Source organism: Dermacentor silvarum, chromosome 7 (assembly GCF_013339745.2).
Source record: "Dermacentor silvarum isolate Dsil-2018 chromosome 7, BIME_Dsil_1.4, whole genome shotgun sequence".
Taxonomy (NCBI): Eukaryota; Metazoa; Arthropoda; class Arachnida; order Ixodida; family Ixodidae; genus Dermacentor; species Dermacentor silvarum.
The window spans coordinates 123,403,686-123,424,755 of record NC_051160.1 but is presented as its reverse complement, the minus strand read 5'-3'; the positions used below and the strand labels follow the sequence as shown (position 1 = coordinate 123,424,755).

General features: G+C 46.3%; 1 protein-coding gene across 2 annotated transcripts in view; it reads right to left on the bottom strand.

Moving 5' to 3' along the window:
- LOC119458413 (uncharacterized) overlaps positions 1-21,070 on the bottom strand; it is a 77,312-nt gene that overhangs the window by 41,028 nt on the left and 15,214 nt on the right. Inside the window, exons 4-7 of one of the 2 annotated variants that reach the window (XM_037720250.2) lie at positions 20,483-20,628; positions 20,349-20,386; positions 11,593-11,698; positions 6,645-6,782 (exon numbers count right to left, since the gene is read on the bottom strand). In XM_037720250.2, the coding sequence (XP_037576178.1) occupies positions 6,645-6,782; positions 11,593-11,698; positions 20,349-20,386; positions 20,483-20,628 (428 nt within the window). The remainder of the gene's footprint in view (positions 1-6,644; positions 6,783-11,592; positions 11,699-20,348; positions 20,387-20,482; positions 20,629-21,070) is intronic. The other variant, XM_037720251.2, reaches the window with a different exon arrangement.

The window sequence follows — 21,070 nt, the reverse complement described above, 5'->3', positions numbered from 1 at the left end:
TATCACTTCTGTGTCGGATTTGGAAGCACTCACGTTGAAGTCTTTTTCTAATTAGCAGAGAAATTTCACAGTTCAATGTGTTAACTATGCCATGTTTCAGGTATTGGAATTTTCAGTAATGTTGTTTTCTCATTTGCTATCATATGTACAAGATGAACGATGATGTAATTCGCGCTTTCAAAAAGTATACATATACGCTACTTAAAAATTTGATTTGCTGCCAAGTCAAGATTGTATGTTTGCGTATCAAAGATACTAAAAGAACAATATTGTCACGCGCTAAGGCAAGCGCAAGCAACAGTACCAGCAGCCAGACACGAAGAATGCCAGACACGAAGGGGACGGTTCTCCAGCTGGCGCGGAATCTTCGACTTCGTCGTCTTCTCCGTTCTTGCTGGGCACCAAATGATGATTGTTGGCTGGCTCAAAACAACACCAGGTGGCATTATTCCCCCTCCCAATGAAGCATCGACTCGATGCTCAAACAGAAGACGTACATGCAAAGTACACAAATTAGGTAAGACGCACAAAAAAAAATGTAAACGTGCTAGCCCAGATACGGACATGCACACTAGGCAAAAAATGCGTTCTGTGGTCGGGAAAAAAAATCGCTTCGGAGTTCTTCGGAGGACGACGCGACTACAGCAAAAAGTTTGTTCAACGGTACACTATGTGAACATCACCGTGTAAAATACGGCTTGAGGCGGACGACATGTACAATCTCTGCACGGGGTAATCGGCGCTTGGATGATGGCAGGTCTCCGTCAGGAATCACTTCATAGTTCACGTCGCTGACACGCCTTAGTACTGTGTACGGTCCGAAGTACTTGCTCAGGAGTTTCTCGCTGAGGCCTCGCCCTCTAATGGGGGTCCAAACCCAAACTTGGTCGCCGGGCTCATAGGTAACTTGTCGATGGTGGAGATTGTACCTTATTGCAACTGTAGACTGCTGCTGTCTTATGTGCACACGGGCCAGTTGACGTGCTTCCTCGGCGCGCTGAATGTACTCCTCGACGTCAGGAGCTAACTGGTCGAGCTCATCGATGTCGTCATACGGAATCATGGCGTTGAGCATAGTTTGGACATCTCGACCATAAACGAGACGAAACGGCGTGAATCGTGTAGTTTCCTGCGTGGCAGTGTTGTACGCAAACGTTACGTACGGCAGGATTTCGTCCCACCTTTTGTGTTGCACATCCACGTACATAGATATCATGTCTGCCAGTGTTTTGTTTAGTCTTTCTGTCAAGCCGTTAGTCTGAGGGTGGTATGCAGTGGCCTTTCGATGACTCGTGTAACTCAACTTGAAGATGTCGTCCAGGAGCTTCGCCGTAAATGCGGTCCCTCGGTCAGTGATGATGAATGACGGTGCGCCATGCCGAAGCACAATGTGATGCATAAAAAACTGGGCAACCTCAGATGCTGTCCCGCGTGGTAGTGCCTTCGTCTCAGCGTAACGCGTCAAGTAATTGGTTGCGACAATGATCCACTTATTGCCGTAGGAAGACAAGGGAAATGGGCCAAGAAGGTCCATTCCAACTTGATCAAACGGCGTACGCGGAGGGTCGATGGGTTGTAGAAGGCCTGCAGGCTTGAAGGGGGGTGACTTGCGGCGCTAGCATTCACGACATCCTTTCACGTAGCGTTTGACACAAGCAGTCAGTCTAGGCCAGTAGTACAGTTTGCGTACCCTGTCCAGAGTCCTTGAGTAGCCCAAGTGACCAGATGGCAGGCTAATAGAATGTCGTCGCGAAGGGCTTGAGGCACTACTAGAAGATGTGGTTTGTCGCCGGCACCTGTGTTTCGTTTGTATAAGATGCCCTCTCGTAGGCAAAACGACGACAACCATCGCGAAATCGAGCGAGGAATGGACGCGATGCCGCCTTCTAAGTGATTGATGATGGGCCTTAACTCAGTGTCCGATCGCTGTTTAGTGAGCAGATCCGGCCCGCTGAGGGCTCCCAGGAAGGCGCTGTCATCTTCCTCGTCAGGATTCTCAGATTCAACAGGTGCTCGTGATAGCGTGTCAGCATCTTCATGTTTTCTGCCTGACTTGTATAAGATGGTGATGTTAAATTCCTGGAAGTCGTAGACTCCAACGTGCTAATCGTCCAGAAGGGTCTCAAAGGTTGGACAACCAGCATAAAGTGTGATGATCGGTCACAACTTTTAATGGCCGCCCGTAGAGATACGGCCTAAACTTTGTAGTAGCCGAAAGGACCGCGAGGCACTCCTTCCCTGTGGTGGAATAATTGGACTCGGCGCGTGACAGAGTGCGGCTCGCGTAGGCTATAACTCGTTCAGTCCCGTCTTGCCTTTGCACCAGGATAGCTCCGAGACCGATATTGCTGGCGTCAGTGCGTACTTCTGTGTCGGCGTCCTCATCGAAATGACCAAGCACGGGAGGTGAAGACAATCGACGTTGTAGCTCGGCAAAGGCGGTCTGTTGTTCATCAGCCCAGAGGAATGGCACGTCGTCACGCGTAAGACGAAATAGCGGCTCTGCAATCTTCGAAAAATTTTCAATGAAGCGTCGATAATATGCGCACAAGCCCAAAAATCGTCTGGCACTTTTCTTGTCTGTTGGAGCTGGAAAAGCAGCTACGGCAGCAGTCTTCTCGGGATCGGGCCGAACACCTGCCGCGCTCACGACGTGTCCGAGAAACTTCAGTTCCTCGTAACCAAAATGGCATTTCTCTGGCTTGAGGCTAAGGTCAGCCGATCGAATGCCTTCGAGTACATTCCGAAGGCGTCGAAGGTGCTCGTCAAAAGATTCCGAAAAGACAATGACATCATCGAGATAGACGAGGCAGCTTTTCCATTTGAGGTCAGCGAGAACGGTATCCATCATTCGCTGGAATGTGGCTGGAGCGGAACAGAGGCCGAAAGAGAGTACTCGAAATTCGTAAAGGCCGTCCGGAGTAACAAAGGCAGTTTTCTCGCGGTCCCGCTCATCTACTTCAATTTGCCAGTAGCCACTTTTCAGATCGATAGAGGAGAAATACTTCGCGCGCCTCAGCCTGTCGAGAGAATCGTCGACACGAGGCAACGGGTATACGTCTTTCTTTGTGACGTTGTTTAGCTTCCGGTAGTCAACACAAAACCGAAACGTGCCATATTTCTTTTTAACAAGCACGACTGGCGATGACCAGGGGCTGCATGAAGGCTGTATTACGCCGTCTTGAAGCATTGCATTCACCTGCGTTTGAATGGCATGTCGTTCGGTTGGGGAAACACGATAAGGCTGTTGCCGTATGGGGTGCGCGTCGTCATAGGTGATGATACGGTGTTTCGTAATCGCCGTTTGACGTATCTTCGACGACCGTGCAAAGCAAGAGTGAAACTCGAGTAACAGCTCGCGCAAGCGTTGTTTGTTGTCTTCAGGAAGCGTTGGACTAATGTCGACGTTGCGTAAAGGTGCTTCAGCAGTGCCAATTGCCTCGGAAACAAAACATTCAGTGACATCGGCGATTAGGTCGGCGTAGGCGATGACAGTACCGGGGAAAAGGTGGCGGTGTTCGTTGCTGAAGTTCGTGACAAGAACGTCAGAGTGGCCATCATGAAGATCAATAAGGCTTCTTGCTACGCAAACACCTTGAGAAAGCAGGAGCGAGTGATTGCTTTCTGCGACCGCTTCACCGTGTAAGAGCCTGCCACATGCCACTTGAACCACGACACTTGCACGCAGTGGTAACGTGACAGCGTCGTCGGTAACACGAAGAGGTGCTCGAGGGTGGATGGTGTTGGTCGTCGCTGCGGCGCTCTTTGTCGAGAAAGTGACGAGGCGTTGGCGAATGTCGATGATAGCTCCGTGCTCCCTGAGAAAGTCCATGCCGATGATTAGGTCTCGAGAACACTGAGGGAGAATGCTCAAGGTGGCAACAAACGTACAACCGCGAATCTCTATTCGTGCCGTGCACATGCCGAGTGGTGTGACAATGTGCCCGCCAGCTGTACGAACTGGCGTTCGATTCCAAGGCGTCGTCACTTTCTTTAGAAGGGTGGCCAGTTTTTCGCTGATTATTGAATAATCCGCTCCAGTGTCCACTAAAGCAGTCAATTCACGACCGTCGAGCAATACAGGAATGTCCAAGGAAATTTTTCTTCCGTAATCAGGAGGTACTGTCGTCGTCGATGTATCGTCGATCCGCGTACGCGTCAGCAGGGGTCCTTGAGCACGTCCAGACTGAGCGGCCTCGCCCCCGAAGGCCACTGTGGTTAGTTTTCCCGGCGCGGGCTGGGCGACCGACCCTGCACCACGCTCGAATATGTACGGCGAGTCGGAGAAAACCGCCGCGGCGAAGGGGAGCGTGACTGGTGTCGAGCTAATGAGGATCCGCGCTGCTGGGCAACGTATTTTTCAATTGCAGGAGGACGCTGTCCGAACCTAGGTCCCGGCGAGTTTGCTGGGAATCCGCGTAGTCCGAGCTCTCGATATGAGCACTCTCGGTAGACATGCCCAGCTTCGCCACAGTGAAAGCAAAGGGGACGGCGATCAGGTGCCCGCCACACGTCTGATTTTCTTGGGGCCTCCTGTCGGTTGTCGTGGTAATACGAGGCCGCTTGGTCGGGCTGTAGTATGGCCGGGGACGCGGTGCGAAACGGGGAGGAAGGTGGTGCAGGTTGCCGCAAAGCTTGCGAATATGACATACGGGGGCTGTTAGTTCTTACCGGTTGAGCTTCCGTGTTGAAGGGTGGTTCTCTTAGTGCATGCTGGACTTCGTCACGGACAACGCTGGACAAAGAGCTGAACGTCGGCTGTGAAGGTACCGACAGTTTCTGGAATTCTTCGCGGATTACGGAACGGATGAGCTCTCGGAAGAAATCGACGTGGCCCCCGAGAGCTCCGAAGACGTCCGTAGGTGAGGCAGCGTTCACTTCGCGTTCGTATGATGATGCCCGCTGCCGAAGAGTCTGTTCCATGGTGACGGCCTCGGAAAGAAATTCTGACACAGTCTTGGGAGGACTGCGTACGACACCACCGAACAGCTGCTCTTTCACTCCGCGCATCAGGTACCGCACCTTCTTTTCTTCTGACATGTTGGGGTCGGCTCGTCGAAAGAGACGCGTCATGTCCTCGACATACATTGCGACACCTTCGTTCGGCATTTGAATACGGGACTGGAGATCACGCTCAGCTCGTTCTCGGCGATCAGGGCTCGCATACGTCTCAAAAAGACGGCGTTTGAATTCTTCCCATGAAGTTAGGGTATCTGCACGGTTCTCATACCAAACACGTGCGCCATCGTTAAGGCTGAAATATCCGTTTTTCAGTTTGTCTGCATCGTCCCACTTGTTGAACGCGGCAACACGTTCATAGTGCACCAGCCAATCTTCAACATCCTCATGCATGGCACCGTGGAAGGGATTCGGTGTTCGAGGATTGAGTAGCGTACAATGAATCGGCGTAGTGCCTTCCATACCGGTTGGGGTGGTCGGAGCTGCCATTGTCTGTGGGAGGAGTCCAAACTCAGGGGCTTGTCCACGGATCCTTCTGCTGGCGCGGTGTACAGGCGTAACCACCGGTACGGGACTGGAGCTCCTGCTGCTCGGAGGGGTTTGGTGCATAGATTAGATTACCCAGCACCTCCACCAGTTTGTCACGCGCTAAGGCAAGCGCAAGAAACAGTACCAGCAGCCAGACACGAAGAATGCCAGACACGAAGGGGACGGTTCTCCAGCTGGCGCGGAATCTTCGACTTCGTCGTCTTCTCCGTTCTTGCTGGGCACCCAATGATGATTGTTGGCTGGCTCAAAACAACACCAGGTGGCAATATATTGATGCATTTGTTGCACATTTAATCTACAAGGAGGATGTGTCAGGCCAATTTTGGTATTGCCATACACTATAGTAAAAACAGGCTAAATTTAGAGCATCAATTTGCAGAAGTAGTGCGTATAAAAATGCGGTATCTGAATAAGGCTGAAATGAGGCATGCCAGTAAATTGTACGCGTACACAATTTACAACTAGTACTCTATTACGTTCGAAAGCAAATGTTACCTGGCTTCAGTAACCATTTTATATTCATTAGTGTGTATGGCAGAGCTGTTGGTTAATTTTATGATACAGGCTCTCACTCTATGACTAATGTGCCGTTTAACTTGCGCGATCAGGAACCACGCTGTAGAAAAGATATTGTAAACTGAAAGGTTGTTACATAGTTCTGCGCCATGTGTTTCGCGCGTTGAGAGAAGACGTTCCAGTCACGTCTGAAAATGCCACACGCGTGCATGAAATCAAAAAAAGCTCCACAGTAAGCCATAAAAATTATTATTCGCTTTCACAATAAATATTCAGACTTATACTCACTAATATACATATGGACACTATATGTATATTAGTGACAATATATATTAAGTGTATATTAGTGCATATAGACAATATACACTAATATACTCACATATACGCCATACAACTCACTCAGGATATTAATGAGACTAATCATCAACAAGAAAAACGCTAAGATTGGCTCATGTTTGGATTAGTAGAAAAGCCGAAACGCGTTCTATTGCATACAAACAGCACATCATCCATAACGAGACAGCCTCATCCATGCATTCAGAGGGTAACCTTGTTAGATTTTTCAGTTTAGGTACATTATGGATTAATTTATTTCCTGTAAATACTTTTAGTGATCTTACTGTATGGATCTTTGCACAAGAGACAATGTGCATGTTGAGAAAGCCAACGGAAGGCGGAACTGTCCGTCTCCCATGAGAAATCCATCGTCTTTCCTGCAGTGTATTGCAGCCCCTTCACCATCCACGTCTACATTCATGCTGAAAAATTAAGAAGGAAATATCTAAGATTCACGCAAGACCAAGGTAATATATTCAAAAAAATATTAAAGTTGACTGCTGAGTTTCCTTGTATTCCTGCATACCTCAATTTTTTTATTATTGTCTATATCAGGCTACCCATGTTTACAATTCGTTGACCTTGTGAACATCTGCTATGGTCATTAACGTTTAAATGCAAAACTTATTTAAAAACAAAAAAGTCGCAATTTCGCCCAAGATGTGAAGCATCAATTGCGATAGCAAATTAGTAGAGAGCTGTACGCAGGAACGATCGTAGTTTTATCGGCTCTATAAACTTGGACACATTCGCTTACTAACTTAATTAGCAAGCATGGTGTCAGCGCGCACAAGCAAATATGGATAGATCACACTCCGATGACCGCAGACAACCGCTTTCAAAACGCCAGCGTGAGCAAGCGCGGCTGCAGCAGTGAGCAAAGGTTCCTGCGGTCTATCGTCGCACCGGAAACTGAGCGGACAAAGCACAGCGCATACAAAGGTACGAGCCGTGTTTAGATCACTTTCGACATATGGTGCGCGCGACCGCCCGCAGTCGCGCAAAGTACAAGTACGCAGTTGCTTGCAGAGTAGAAATCACACCCCCTCCCTCCCGCCCTGCCTTCCTGCTTTCGTCCTTTCGTGTCCGCGATTGAGCCACCCCCTTGTGCCCGGTCGCAAGATACGCACCTGGTGCCCCAACACAACGTCGCTCCCACCTCCCTTCATCCTATCCCCCCATGGCCTATCGCGTGACGGAAGATGTCGCGTTTGCTCCCCGCCGTGCGTTGTCTCCCCGTGAAACCCCGCGCCCCTCGCGCGGTTTCACTTGCATATACAGCATACGGAGCATCGCGACGATTTTATCGCCCTTGGACTTTATACGAAACCTCACGGCGACGGCGACGGCAGAAATTCGCTTGGAGTGTCCAGATAATTGCTATCGCAATAATACAGCGCACGCTTAGCACATAGGCCACCACATAGCGGCTGCTGTATACTTTTCACATTTCCATGTTAAATGTCGAGCATAATACAAAACTTTGAGAGAACAGCTGTAAGTTTCCTCAGACACACATGTCATGATGGCTTGCTGCAGGAGTAAACGGCGTGCATTCCAGAATTTAGAAACCAGAAAACACAGCGCTGCTACGTCAAAAACCTTTTAGTCTTAGCGTTCCAGTCTGAAACCTTAGTCAAATAACGATGTATTCAGCGAGAAAATATGTTAACTCGTGCACTTCCCTACCCCACCATTTCAATTCGCTCTTTACCAGTAGTTGTTCAGGAGTGTTCCTCATAGTTAACATCGCGTAAAGACTGTACTGGTGATACAAGTCTCATTTAGCACAAATACATACGCGCTAAGAGGAGCGGCATGACCTCCGGATTCGCTACATGGCAAAAGAGTTATTATGGGTACACTGAGTTTAGCAACCTCTGCAATGACGCCACTACAGTGCGCCGGGCATCGCACATTACCGGTGTGGCACTGCGAAAAACAAGTCACTGTTTTAACCATAATGTCAAGCTGATACTGTAACAAAATTGACGATTTACATTGTGCCTAATATTCCGGCAAATGCAGAATCTTGGCGTAGCCAGAAACGAGTCCTCTTTTCTGCCGCGCAGAGAAAGCCGTTCACACAAGGCGATGGCGCTCCGTGAACGGTGGTACGAGCGGCGTCGGAAAGTAATATCCAGGGTGGTGGAACGGGAGCCAGAGTTGCGCGACAGTGTAAAAACTGGATAAGTAAACTCCCGCAGGGAGCCAGAGTTAGCGCATCTAGAGTTAACAAGCAGGAACAGCTATGCATAACAGCCAAAGCAGCACGCATTGTTTGGAAAGGGCCAGAGGGACCGTACCACTGACGAGTCTTCGGTTTACTTCCAACAACCACAGGAATAAAAAAAAACGTGAGCGTACCACCCAGCAACCTCCTTTTTGTCACCTCCCCACTGGCTCTTTATTCTGTTTTCTACATCTTACCGCCGCGCAGATTCAATCGAAGCATCCTTCGAGCTTGTATATAAGGTGCTTCTGCCTTTTGATCAGATTACTTTCAGGTGTACAAAGCAAGCCTGAACGTACTAGACCATCCTTCGTTAGGAAGATCTTCTCGACATTGCCGAGTTCCCCTGCTTACCTTTGTGTGTTTCTTTAAGCCAAAGCCAAACTGATTATTGCGTCTCAGTATTACGCACTTTTTCGGTACTAGCACATTTGAGTTTCTTTAGATACGCTTGTTTCCATCATGCTCACATTGTTATCATTGCATTTGTTTTCTTTTTCTGCAGTTTTTCAACATGCCATGTTCACTAGCCTTGCTGGCTTTCAGTTTAAGTACTTGCTTGTCTTCACTGACGTCACCAGGTTTTTATAGGCTCTGGCTCTTTAAAACTGTCGTACACGTAGTTAATAGGTCCGTTGTGTAGCACTCATTTTGTCTCAGCAATGACTGTATGTAGTTCTTCGAGATTTAGAAGTCTAACGCAGATGACTTTTATCATTCACGCCTTAAAATTTCCTATGAGCTTTAAAAATAACCATCCTCAACAGAGGTCTGTGTAACTGGGTAGGAAATATTGTAAGCAAGAACTGCTCCACCCATTGTTAAGTTCCCGATATTTCAGGACCCGCTCGGTCCCTTGTTCAGGGGGTGGCTGACGCAGCCGAAGAAACAGCGTGCTTTATACTTCTGTCTTCTCTGGGTTGTGATTCCTGCTCTCCATAGCGTCGCGAAGGCGGTGGGCGCACAAAGGGAGGAGCGTCTCCAACGACCGGTTGATGTTTCCGTGAGCATTTTGAATGTACCATGACTCAAGCAAGAACCATCTCAGCGTGTTGGTTTAAGTGTCGATCCCAGAGGCGCCGTCGAAATGAATGACATTGTCGTTCTTCCAGGCATAGAATGTGGCCATGCATAGGATGTGGTCAGCAAACACAAGACAGGGTAAATTGAGGTCAACAAGAGAGGCCTTGTCCTGCACTGGATATAACTAACCTCCCGCTGATGATCCCGAGGTTCGAAGAAAATACAGGCATGGAAAGAATAAAAATTGGTGTAGGAAAACACCTGTTTTAAGTCAAGTCTTTCCGGTAACGCCAGTGGTAGAACAAAGAGTGCCAGTGAAGTCAACGCTTCGACAAGTGCCTTTGTTTTCTTCCTTACGATGACAAATTAGAGCACCGCACGGGCTCGGGGTTACCTCGGGCCGGGTAGGGCAGTTTTTTTTCACGGGCTTGGGCTGGGCTCGGGAATGGCATGTGCTTTTTGACCCGGGCACGGGGCGGGCTCGGGTTTTTAGACGCGGGCCCGGGCCGGGCTAGGACTTTCTGGTGGTGTACATGTCACGTGGAGTGAGTTATCCTCGCGCGCTTCGACTCTGAAAAACATGTGTTTTTTGGTCTCGGGCCGGGTTCGGGTCAGTTTCTAGCCGGGCTCGGGCCGGGCACGGGCCTAAGGTAAAGGGGTGGCGGGCGGGGCGAGGCGGGTAACGTAGATTACATCCGGGCCCGGGGCGGGCCCGGGTCTCGCCATAAAACTTTTGGTCGGGCTCGGGCGGGCAGCCCGTGCAGTGCTCTATGACAAGTCCCTTTTTGCACATGTAGGCTACACTGATGCCTCTTATTGAATCACTGTTAATTACATAACGCCTCCATCTTGCTGTGAACCTCTCTCTGGTCATGATCTTTTCATAAGTTATTCAACCGAGGACGGCTGCACCATTAGACTCCAGTAGGTTGTTTTCACCCTTACAGCAGCTAAATGCGACACCCAACAATCGAAACTACCGACATTACAGCTGGCAACCCCTTGTTCTATCTCCTCAATACCACAAACCAGCGGGCATACGCACAAGTATCCTGACAAAGCTTAATGGACCCTCGACCTTGCGGTTGCTCGTCAAGGCGGTCCACGTGGCAGGATGCGATAATTATTATCCTGCCGCGTTCTCGTCGCTAAATATAAATGCAGAGCAATCTAGGTTTGATAAGTCGTGCTTAAAGTTTTTACTTATCATTTATTCCGCTCTGACTCAGCCTTCTTTCTTTCCCTCCTGACTCATTTCTCCAATTGCCCGACAAGTAGGCCGCCAGGTAGCGAGATGAAGCCGGAATGTTTTCATTTGTTCCTCTGCATATTTTCGGAATTATTGTTGGGTAGATATAAATCGGCTCGCCCTTTTCACGCTTGAGTGCCCCGACCTATTACCGTATTAGCTTGAAATTGAAATTTATTAGTTATAGGCAACGTGTAATACTTTGCCTCTCTATGCATGACAAGGTATTGAAATATTAGGAAAATATGGTTATATTGCATTTATTTATGTTTCATCATCCTTATCCAAAGACTTTGCTTTACTAAGACCCAATTGCACTGGAAGAGTCTTCGCTATGCTATCGTTTCCATGTTATAGGCCAAAAACACTGCAACACAATGCACTACCCTCACGCTCAATTACACAGGCACGTTTGTGTAGCTGCATCGATTAAAGCCGGTTACATCTATTTTTAGTAATATACCTGTGTTATATTTGCCTTTTAGTACTTCACCAGGAGCGTTTCCTCTCAGGGTGTTAATTACCATTTTTATTGTTCCATCAATGATTAATTATTTGTTGCTAACCTCAAAAATTAATCATTAGGTGCTCAGTAGTTTGTCATCCTGCCCAAAGTCTATAGTAGCGGGTTCACTAGCTGTTTTTGATGAGACAAAACTATAAATCGGCAGGTATTTTTAAAAGAATACTGCATATATATTGATATAATTTCAAGAGGGACACTTACGCGTGCACGAGGATTTTAGCCAGCTTGTTCACAGCTAGGAAGTTCCCATCGTCCTGCACAACCGCAATGTTGTCTGCAGTGCACATACTTCCCTTTATAGCGAAACCTGAAATAAAGTCACAGGCAAAAAGAAAATTCAGACCGAGAACAGGTTAGTTAATCTTTTGAAGTAATTTGAACACTTGCATGCCAGCTCTTGCTTTAAATGTTTAATAACTATGTTCCCAAGCTGTAATATATAGCATATACTCTCATTCTGCTAAAGAATTTGTGCGTACCGAATTGCGTAGTGAATTTCCCTCATATGTTCAATAATTTTGCCTAGGACGTGATCGCAGGGTTGTGATGAGCTTATTAAAAGAGCATGTACTGGTATGAAAAAATGGAACACTTCTGCCACGGCATCAGAGAATATGAAAAAAAAAATATAGCGCGTGCCACGAACACGGAAAATGATGAGAAATGAAAACAGAAAATGGCATTGTTGAGCTGACCGTACAGCAGGAAAAGGTTCACTCTAGCTGAAGGGACACCAGCAGCAACATTCGTGCAGCAGAGACTGAGTCTAAGGCTTGCTCTAACGACAACGGCCCCGTCCTGTGATATGCGTCGCCGTGAACTCTCAACCGATGTTGTCTTATGCTGCAGCAGCAATAGTGATGCAAAGAGCCGTAACCGTTATTGAGTCTATAATAATTAGGACATTAATTTGGAACAATGAAGTTTATCAATCTATTTCGTCAACACTAAAACATCGTTAATACAATGTCTCGAACAGTGCAATGATCAGTTACCCCTCACATTCTATATAGTTACTGTTGTCGTCTCATGTATTCCACCCGAAATTTATCACTGTGTATTTTTTGTTCTTGTCGATTTCTTGGTGCGTAAGTCCGAGTCGTGAAACAGCTTTAATTACAAGTGGCCAGCAGCGCATGCATTGTGTAAAGAAACGTGGACCTAAACTTTGTAAACGTTTTGGACAGTTTTAGCCGAGGTGCCATTCACTGAAAGGGATGTTTTGCCTAAGACCACCATCATTCAAAGCCTACTGCAGGCGATCGTGCTCACAGCACACATATAATACACATATACACACCAACAATTATCCCTTAGGGGCAAGTCTATCGCAATAAAAAAATACAATCGGCGTATGTTGCCACGCTTATGAGCCGGTGGATCTGGCAGCAAAGACAATGAAATGTCGAACTTCAACTTCTTGAGTGTTGAAGTCAGAAGCCGTGAGCAGTCCTTCATGATGAGTTCATGTACGAGAGATGCTGCTTCTGTAGTCTCAACCTGAGCAGAAGAAAATCAAATGGTGCTCAGCAAAGCTCCGCTTAAAAGTCAACTGTAAAGTTTTCTTCAAACTCTTGCGTCTTCTGTAATACAAAATATTACAAAGCGGATACGTGCACTCCTGCTCTCCTAATACGTGATAAAAAGATAAACTTCGGAAGCTGAGTTGCTATTTGTTATGCGGTAAGCAATTCCGTCGTACTAAGGAATTCGGATATTCGAGGAGACTTTGCTGCGCGAACTTTAAAGGTTGGCATTTAACGCCCATGTGCAATCCAAGATGGAAATCCAAAAGAAAAGCAAGAAACATTGACGACAGTTTTCAGTTCATGGACATATTCCTCGCAGCGGAGAATCCTGCTAAAGACGGCTCAAGCCTGAGCCGTCACACAGTGAATAGGCGCCTCGTCAGGATGCTGTTCTACGGAGGAAGTGAATGCCAGTTTCATTACAGAAACTCTGTGGAAGAAGCTGAATACCGCCGCCATTGCAGAAGAACAAATGGCGATTGCAGAGTTCGGAAGCTTGGCATTTCCCTAAAACGTTTACAAGAAACTGCGGATGAGGCATGAAGGCAACTACAGCTCAAACGCCGTGCAACTGAAGTACCGCGAATTTGCAGTGACATACCCGCGCCTCAAGACACACATGCATTCAATAAACTGGATGAAACGTTTTTACTGGCTGATCTGCCTGCCCTACAAGCACAGTCTGAGCCAAGCATATAAGTAATGATGATTAGTAGGGTTTATTGGCGCAAGGGCCAGATGTGGCCAAAGAGCGCCAAGGCGATGATAATGGCGTGTCAGTGGTACATGAATAGTGAATTATCAGGCGTGGATAAAACGTTAGATGAAGCATGGCTGTAAAGGGGCCTATAAATAGTCGCTGTAAAGAGCGTAAAATCTACATGTAATAAGGTTATGACAATGATCAATGACGTTTACTATGAAAATGAAGAATGCATTGAAAAAAGAGTGAAGATATTCAAGTTATTTCACATGTTGTAATTGGCAAAAGCACTACTGCCTAAACAGAGCCCTTGAACCACAAGGGCCTGGAGGCAGGTGCTATACTGAACTACTGTCACAGCAGCATCCTCTGGCGAGAGGATGCGCTACGAATTTATTGGGCTTATGACATTTAGGATAACAACGTTCAAGAATGCGAGGACTGCTTTGGTTGTAAAAAGTGGTTCTTTACCAAGAAACATGGACGGATGGAGCGGGACACAATAGCTGTATGCAAGAGGAAAATGTTTCCTTCTCTCTGTTTCGGCTTCCCGACACTCCAGGAGGACATGGAGGACGCTCAGCCTCTCACCACATCGACCACAGGTTGGAGGCTCGTTACCAGTCAACAGAAAATTGTGAGTACCATATGTGTGTCCTATTCTGAGACGAAAGCATATAAGTACTTATCAGGGTGGATTACTTCTGAAAATTCATCTGCGGAAGGGTAGGACGACTGATCGAATAAGTGACCGCCATCACAACCACCATGGGCTGCATATTGCACGGCTAAGTCTCTTACGTTTCTCCACGCATGGGGACGAAAGCAGTGAAAAGTCTTCATGGAAGCTTCGAGTGAGAAGGAACTTCCACGCAAATCACGCCACTCAAGGACACTGAATACTTTGGATTACAAAACATATCAAGGTGGCCTTCAAAAACCGCAAATACGTCTTGAATGCCGTAATATCATAAATGAAGTACCACATCAAATTTTTGGAGTATCAACTAATTTATGAAGTTAAGGACAAGCCAGGGATCACGTGACAAAGTAGGAATCTCTGCAACAAAAATTTATACAGAATCCGCAATTTCAACAAAGTTATGATGCACAATGCGAGGCTACTTCAATAAAGACCTTGCCAAGAAAGCTGCGTTTGAAGTTTATAGCGCACGTCTTCAGGACCCATTCCTCAATGAGATGTGCTGGAATTCGACTCCGGAAAATTTAAAAAATGAGAACTTATCACCGATCTCGGTGAAAACTTTTTATATCTTTGTATGAAGAAGATGCTATTTATTTTCATGATTCCATCGTCTACGAGTATACTGTCGGGAAAAAAAGATCTGCCTGATATTTGTAGCTTGGACTTCCGATGGAACCTTGGTCATCCGCTTCATGACAACTACGTCCTCCGTGAAATTAAACGACTGTGGTCTATAATCTAGGAAGACAATATCTAGACCAACTTTCCTGACCACAAGATTGTTACAAAATTTACCGCCGAACGAGCTCCTTGGTGAGGAGGATTTTTGGAACGGTTGATTTGGTCCGTGAAGAGTACGCCAAAGAAAGTTCTGAAAAGATATTTACTTGCCTTCGAAAAATTTCACAGCACACTAATACAAGTCGAAGTCATGGTCAAACCATGACCGATCATGTCTACACCGAGCACACCAAGCCAACTCCGCTTGCAGCCCGCCACTTTCTCATTAGCAAAAGGCTGACCGAGCTTCCAGCCGACTTATTTGATATACCTTCTGGGAGACACACGACATCAGCTGCCGTGCTACGTCGGAGATGAAAGTATCAAGAGTGCAGTTTGGTCTATCTGGGGAACCAGTGGTCCGCGGGAATACCGGCAAGCTCTGTGGTAAGCCCTCATGAAAAGAAAATTATGGCAAAGCTCTTCTCAATATGACTGTCGACGGTACCGCGATTAGCATTCGCGCAATGTAGTGACACACGGTATTTCTGAAGTCGCGTTTATTTAAGAAGCAGTAGCGGTCACTCTGAGATTTGTATTGCTTCGGCTCACTTAGCTATGGTACTCCCCTGCCATAGTCGCTTATGAGAACTGAGCATGGCAGCATGAAAACGACGGTATTACGCTGACGCAGTCCCGAGAATGGAATGACGTCGGTGGAACGACAAAGGTAGTATGAAGACGGCATGAGGAGAGAGATTATGACGGCATACTTATGATGGCATGACGATGACATGAAAACGATGGTATGACCACGAGTGAATTACGACGATTTCTGCGTTACGCAATTTACAGGCGCCTAAGGGCCTGTAAGGTGTTCAGATGTAGAAGATCCGAGGCGATTTAAGGACTCATCAGTTGTGAATGCGAAAGCATTTATGTCCAATTGAACGCCGCTGAGCGGTCCTTCAAGTTTTGAGCTGCGAGTAATGTTCTGTGTTAATGCTCGTTCCGCCCACCTTGTATGGGTAGATTTGGCTGATGACGGTGAATTTCGCTGCCTGGCTCTTCGGTTGTTCTGCGGCGTTGTTCCGCTCCGTTATTTCGTTTGCGGGGTACTGGCGTAGGCGGCCACGTTTTGGTTGAGGCCGCCGGCGATTTCGATGCTTCAGACTCCTTAGCGGTACCTGTTGCCGGAGCCAATAAGCGCGAGCCAGTGTCACGAGCGCGCGGGGGGCGCTCGTATCGCTGCAACAAACACTGTCTGCTTTTTCACTCAATGGGCGATGTGGTGCTTTCGTTTCAAAAATAGGTATGAGGACTGCCGCATGGCTGAGCTAGAATGACGAATATGGCACGAACACGATGGGATGACAACAACGATATCACAACAGATGCATGATAGCGACCATTTGACAACAATATGACGACGATGGCATGATAACGTTGGCATAATTACGATTAAATAACTACAGCGTGATTACGATAGAATGACAAGTATTCTATCCCTTAACGCTGTCGCGGCAAAAACCTGTACGCGAATATTTTCACTACCCAGAAAACGCAGTCACCCTCAGTAAGTCTCTGGGATGTCGGCATCAGGACATTCGTACATCCTAAGGACGTCCTGCACTAATCCTCAAAGGCTCCTGATGAAGTTCATTTGTCTGTCCAAAGTATATACGGAGAACACACCGGAACATAATTGGGAGGACCATTTTACGATCACGTCAGGACGTTTTCCAAGGCACTATTGTTTGAAATTGTAGTTAGCGGTCAATATAGTGTAAATATGCACGACACAGCTTGCATATGGGAACGCAAATTATAGGGCGCCCTGTTGAGATTTATGTGCTTTCATGTGCTATTAAAGCTAATCATTTTTGCGTCTTTGTTTCTTGCCAGCATTAAAAAGCCGTTCGGTATCAAATGAAGTATCTCAAGCGCCGCACCACCTATGCACCTACAATAGCATAGCCTTCGAGATCGGCTTTTGTTACTTCAAGAGAACCATTGGAGGGAGGGGCGCTTTGGAAACTAAGAACAAAATAATGTGTTATATTAATAAAAGTAGTATTAGTAATATTAATTACAATGTGTAAAACAAAGGAGTCTGCAAATAAACGCTCTTTTCGCAGTGTGCCATTTGTATTTTGTTTTTCGCTATGCTCAATTTCCTTGAGGCAAGAATGAAGCTCCCAAATAAGCACACCTGGAAATAAATTCCTGAGAATATCCTGCTGAGAATGTTGCTAGGTATATGTCAAGTTAGGTTCACGATAAGCCCAGCCGTAGATGTGTTGAAACTTCTTCGTGGACATGGTACTGTGGACGTCCTCAGTACATCTCATAAAAAGTTAGCACACTCGGATCTTTAAGGGACATCCATGGGATGTTTTGTGTTTTCTGGAGGGGCTGTAATAATTTTTCTTGAAGTGCAGAAAACACAGAGTTGTGTGCGGTAGTGGGTGCCGCATGTAGCAACTATACTGCACTTGAAACCTTTCCAATTTCTAAATGTTCAACTCTTGTTGAGCTGGCATCCGAAGTATGTTGTAATTCCTTTGGCATTACCGCTTGAGTGTATTTGCTTGCCTTGAAGTTTGCCGGCGATAAAGACAAAATCGTCTCATAATGGTTAGAGCACCGGAATGCTGTGTTCCATGGCAGAAGTTCGATTCAACCATCTGTCACACGTTATTTTGTTCTAATTAAAGACGCATGAGAGAGGACATGACTACCCACGTACCGCAAAGTGCCGAAACTGAGGCAAAGAATGCTTCCCATTAACATAAATAACGTAGAAATCCTAAGGACATCTGTTGAGGCTATCCATATACTTAATAATGAACAGCCTTGTTGTTCGTATCGCAGAAAATTTAGTAATTACCGTATGCACTTTGATACTTACAGGATTAACAATATCCTGAGTAAGTACCCTGTGTAAGTAGTCACGTATGCAGCGTAGAATGCTTAAATTGACATTTTATTCTGCCTTGAAAACTATCATGTACTAGTATTCGGTATATATATTATGTAGTGTGAATTGCCTGTGCGTAAAGTGCAAAGTTCATGTTATACATTTTATATATAATACATGTTATTTATGTATTGCTTGATCCTTATCGTGATGAGCATTCTTTGTATCTGTACATATATATAGTGCCCACCTGCTATGGTCTGAGTAGAGGCTGGCAGTATTGTAAATAAATAAAATAAATAAATATGGCTCACAAGCGCTACATCACCAAATAACAAGGTTTATAAAAAACAGTAAATGTATAAAATAAATAAGTTCAAACCATAAATCTGGAAACATTTTACAGCGTCAATTAGGGCGTTACGTCTCGAGTAATTTCTAACCTCTCAGACCTCCTGAATCACCATTATCTTTATTTGAGTAAGGTACAGTGTTTAGCGTTTTTAGGTAGTGTAGCCGATGTACGATAGTGCCGCTTTCTGTTCATATTGTTTCTACGCTTTCGTGTGTCTAAGCGTCGTTGCACTTGTATTTCTTCTTCTCGGTGTGTTTGGGTATACTAACCTTAAATATCATATATGATGTCACGTAGTAGTGACGATAGTTTTTATGCCGCTATCACAGTTTATGTGTCACTGTGGTCCCTGAAGAGTGGGCTACATCACGTGTTTCTTCCTGTAGACCTTCTTTTAGTAAGTGTAAAATTCCACAATTGAAAAACATCTACCGTTCTATTCAACTTTGTCACCTGAGCCTTACGATAAATGTTTCAAAATAACTTCTGTTCCCATGTTCCGCCACCTTTATTGCGGTGGCAACTAGGTGGTAGTTTGCCAAGCACACGATAGAGAATGCGGTAGGCACCCGGAAAGATCGGGGAAGGTACAGACTGCCTATTGACGCACCGCACAAGGCGGATAGTAACATGATAAAGACAAAATTTACAAAGATAAAGACTCAAACTGAAATATTTTTAAGTAAACGTCACCTTTTGCTACACGAGTGTCCTCGTATTTCCATCTTTATAGTCTTGTGAGTGTACTCATCCTGTATACAACCGCGTATCCCCCCCTCACGTTATTTCATTGTGATAGCAATTATATGGACTAAGCGCATTTCTGCCGTAGCCGTCGCCATTCGGTTCCGTATAAAGTCCAATGGCGATGAAATCGTCGCCACGTGCCGTACGCTGTGCTTGCGAGTGAAGCGTATGAGGGTGAGCTGGCAATCGCGGATCGATGTAGTGCACGCGAGGCAGGAAGGCACGCCGGAAGCGCGCGGTCGTCTATCGCGCGCGCGCGGCACGGAGGCGAGGCGACGGAGGTGGGGTGGAAGGGCATTCTGCGCCGTCGGCTGCTGCTCACAGCGCGGCCGCGCGGGCGCCGTATCTTGAAAGCGATCTGCGATGCGGGCAAAGTGCGTGCCCGCGCGGGCCTCATATTCAAAGCGATATGTGATGGGGACAAAGTTCATGCGCCGAGTGCCGGTAACTTTGTATGCGCTCTGCTTTCGACGTTTAGTTCGCATTAAAGCGAGCTGAGAGACAGCGCGAAGGTCAATTTGTCCGCTTCTGCTGGCGCGCTTTCTCACTCCGGCGTTTTCACAGCTAGTATCCTCGGTAATCGAGCGTGATGTGTTCATTTTACCTATGCGTGCGGGACACCATGCTTGCCTATTAGTTAGTAGGCGAATGTTTACAATATTATACGGCCAAATAAACTGCTATATTTGCTTCGTATAGCTCTCTACTACTTTGCTATCGCAATCGATGCTTCGCCTTTCGGTCGGAAGTGCGACTTTTTTAAGGATTTCTTGTCCCTTTTTCTTCACACCGTAAACTAAACAATTTTTCGGACAGTGCAAATGCTGTCATTAATTATGGTGTGTATAATTCTGCAGTTTCATATTTAGTCATACATACGAAATCTACAGGCTCTGTCCCAGTTTTCAAAATGTTCATTTCTTTTATGTAACTATTGTTCACTTTATCTTCTGCTAATATGGGAAGCGTCCTTCTTCCGGAACCAGGTCTCCGGAAGCCACGACTTACTGACGGGATAATTTGTTCACAATTACAAGAAAAGGGATAGGCATACAAAAAGGATAGCACAGTTACTACGCTGTGCTTGTTGTCATATATAGTTTTGTGGTGTTGATGCATCCATGGAGTACCTGCACAAGAGTGAAAGAGATCGCCCCTACGGTTTCCTGCCCTGAAACAGCAAGTTTGGACCCTCACAGGATTCGCCACGAGATGAAAATATACCCACGCTCTGCACAAAAGAATCTCTCACACTTTCGGCAATCGTCTGCACTTACCAGACGCTGTATACCCATTCGGAGTAGTAAGACTGCGCCTGTAAAATAGGTTCATTGGTGATGGTTAGTGTGCGTAGGTGAGTGTCATTGCAAACAGATCTCGGGTAGAAAAAACTATAGTGTCCTTTGCTCACCTTGTGAATATAACAATCATATCTTTTCCGCGTGTATCTCCTGATAACGGCTTGGCCAGCAGAGTCTTCCAGTTATTGAAAACGTCATTCATGGTTGCTTGCCTCCCAGATTTAAGGAAAAGTGCTTGACTTTCCGCTTTGGACAGCTTCGAAAGGTAAACGAGAGGTAAAATAAATAGGAACGCTGTTTGGTTCTGATCAAGCTAGAGCTGATTAGTCCACGCATAGGAAGGTGGCGAATGAAGGGGGAGTAAAAGTTACCCACCCATTTTTCGCCCGTGTGCATGCGTCATGTTGTGTTTTAAATTCTTCATTGCTGTATGGTACTAGTGTTGATGACGCGCAATGGTTTTTGTATTGATAATGAAACACAATTGGTGTCGATGACGCGCAGCAACCATACTGACGTAGCATTAGCGAAGATGAGAAAATTTGTTGAAGGGCACAAACAATCTATGCAGAGCAAGCTTCGAAAATATTTACCACTTAGCGGTAAGGTATTTTCATGCATATGTGCCAAAAGTGACCGCTGTGGAGTTTACATGACTGAGAGTGCCGGCAGCACTGACTAAAGCGTAAAGGCGTAAA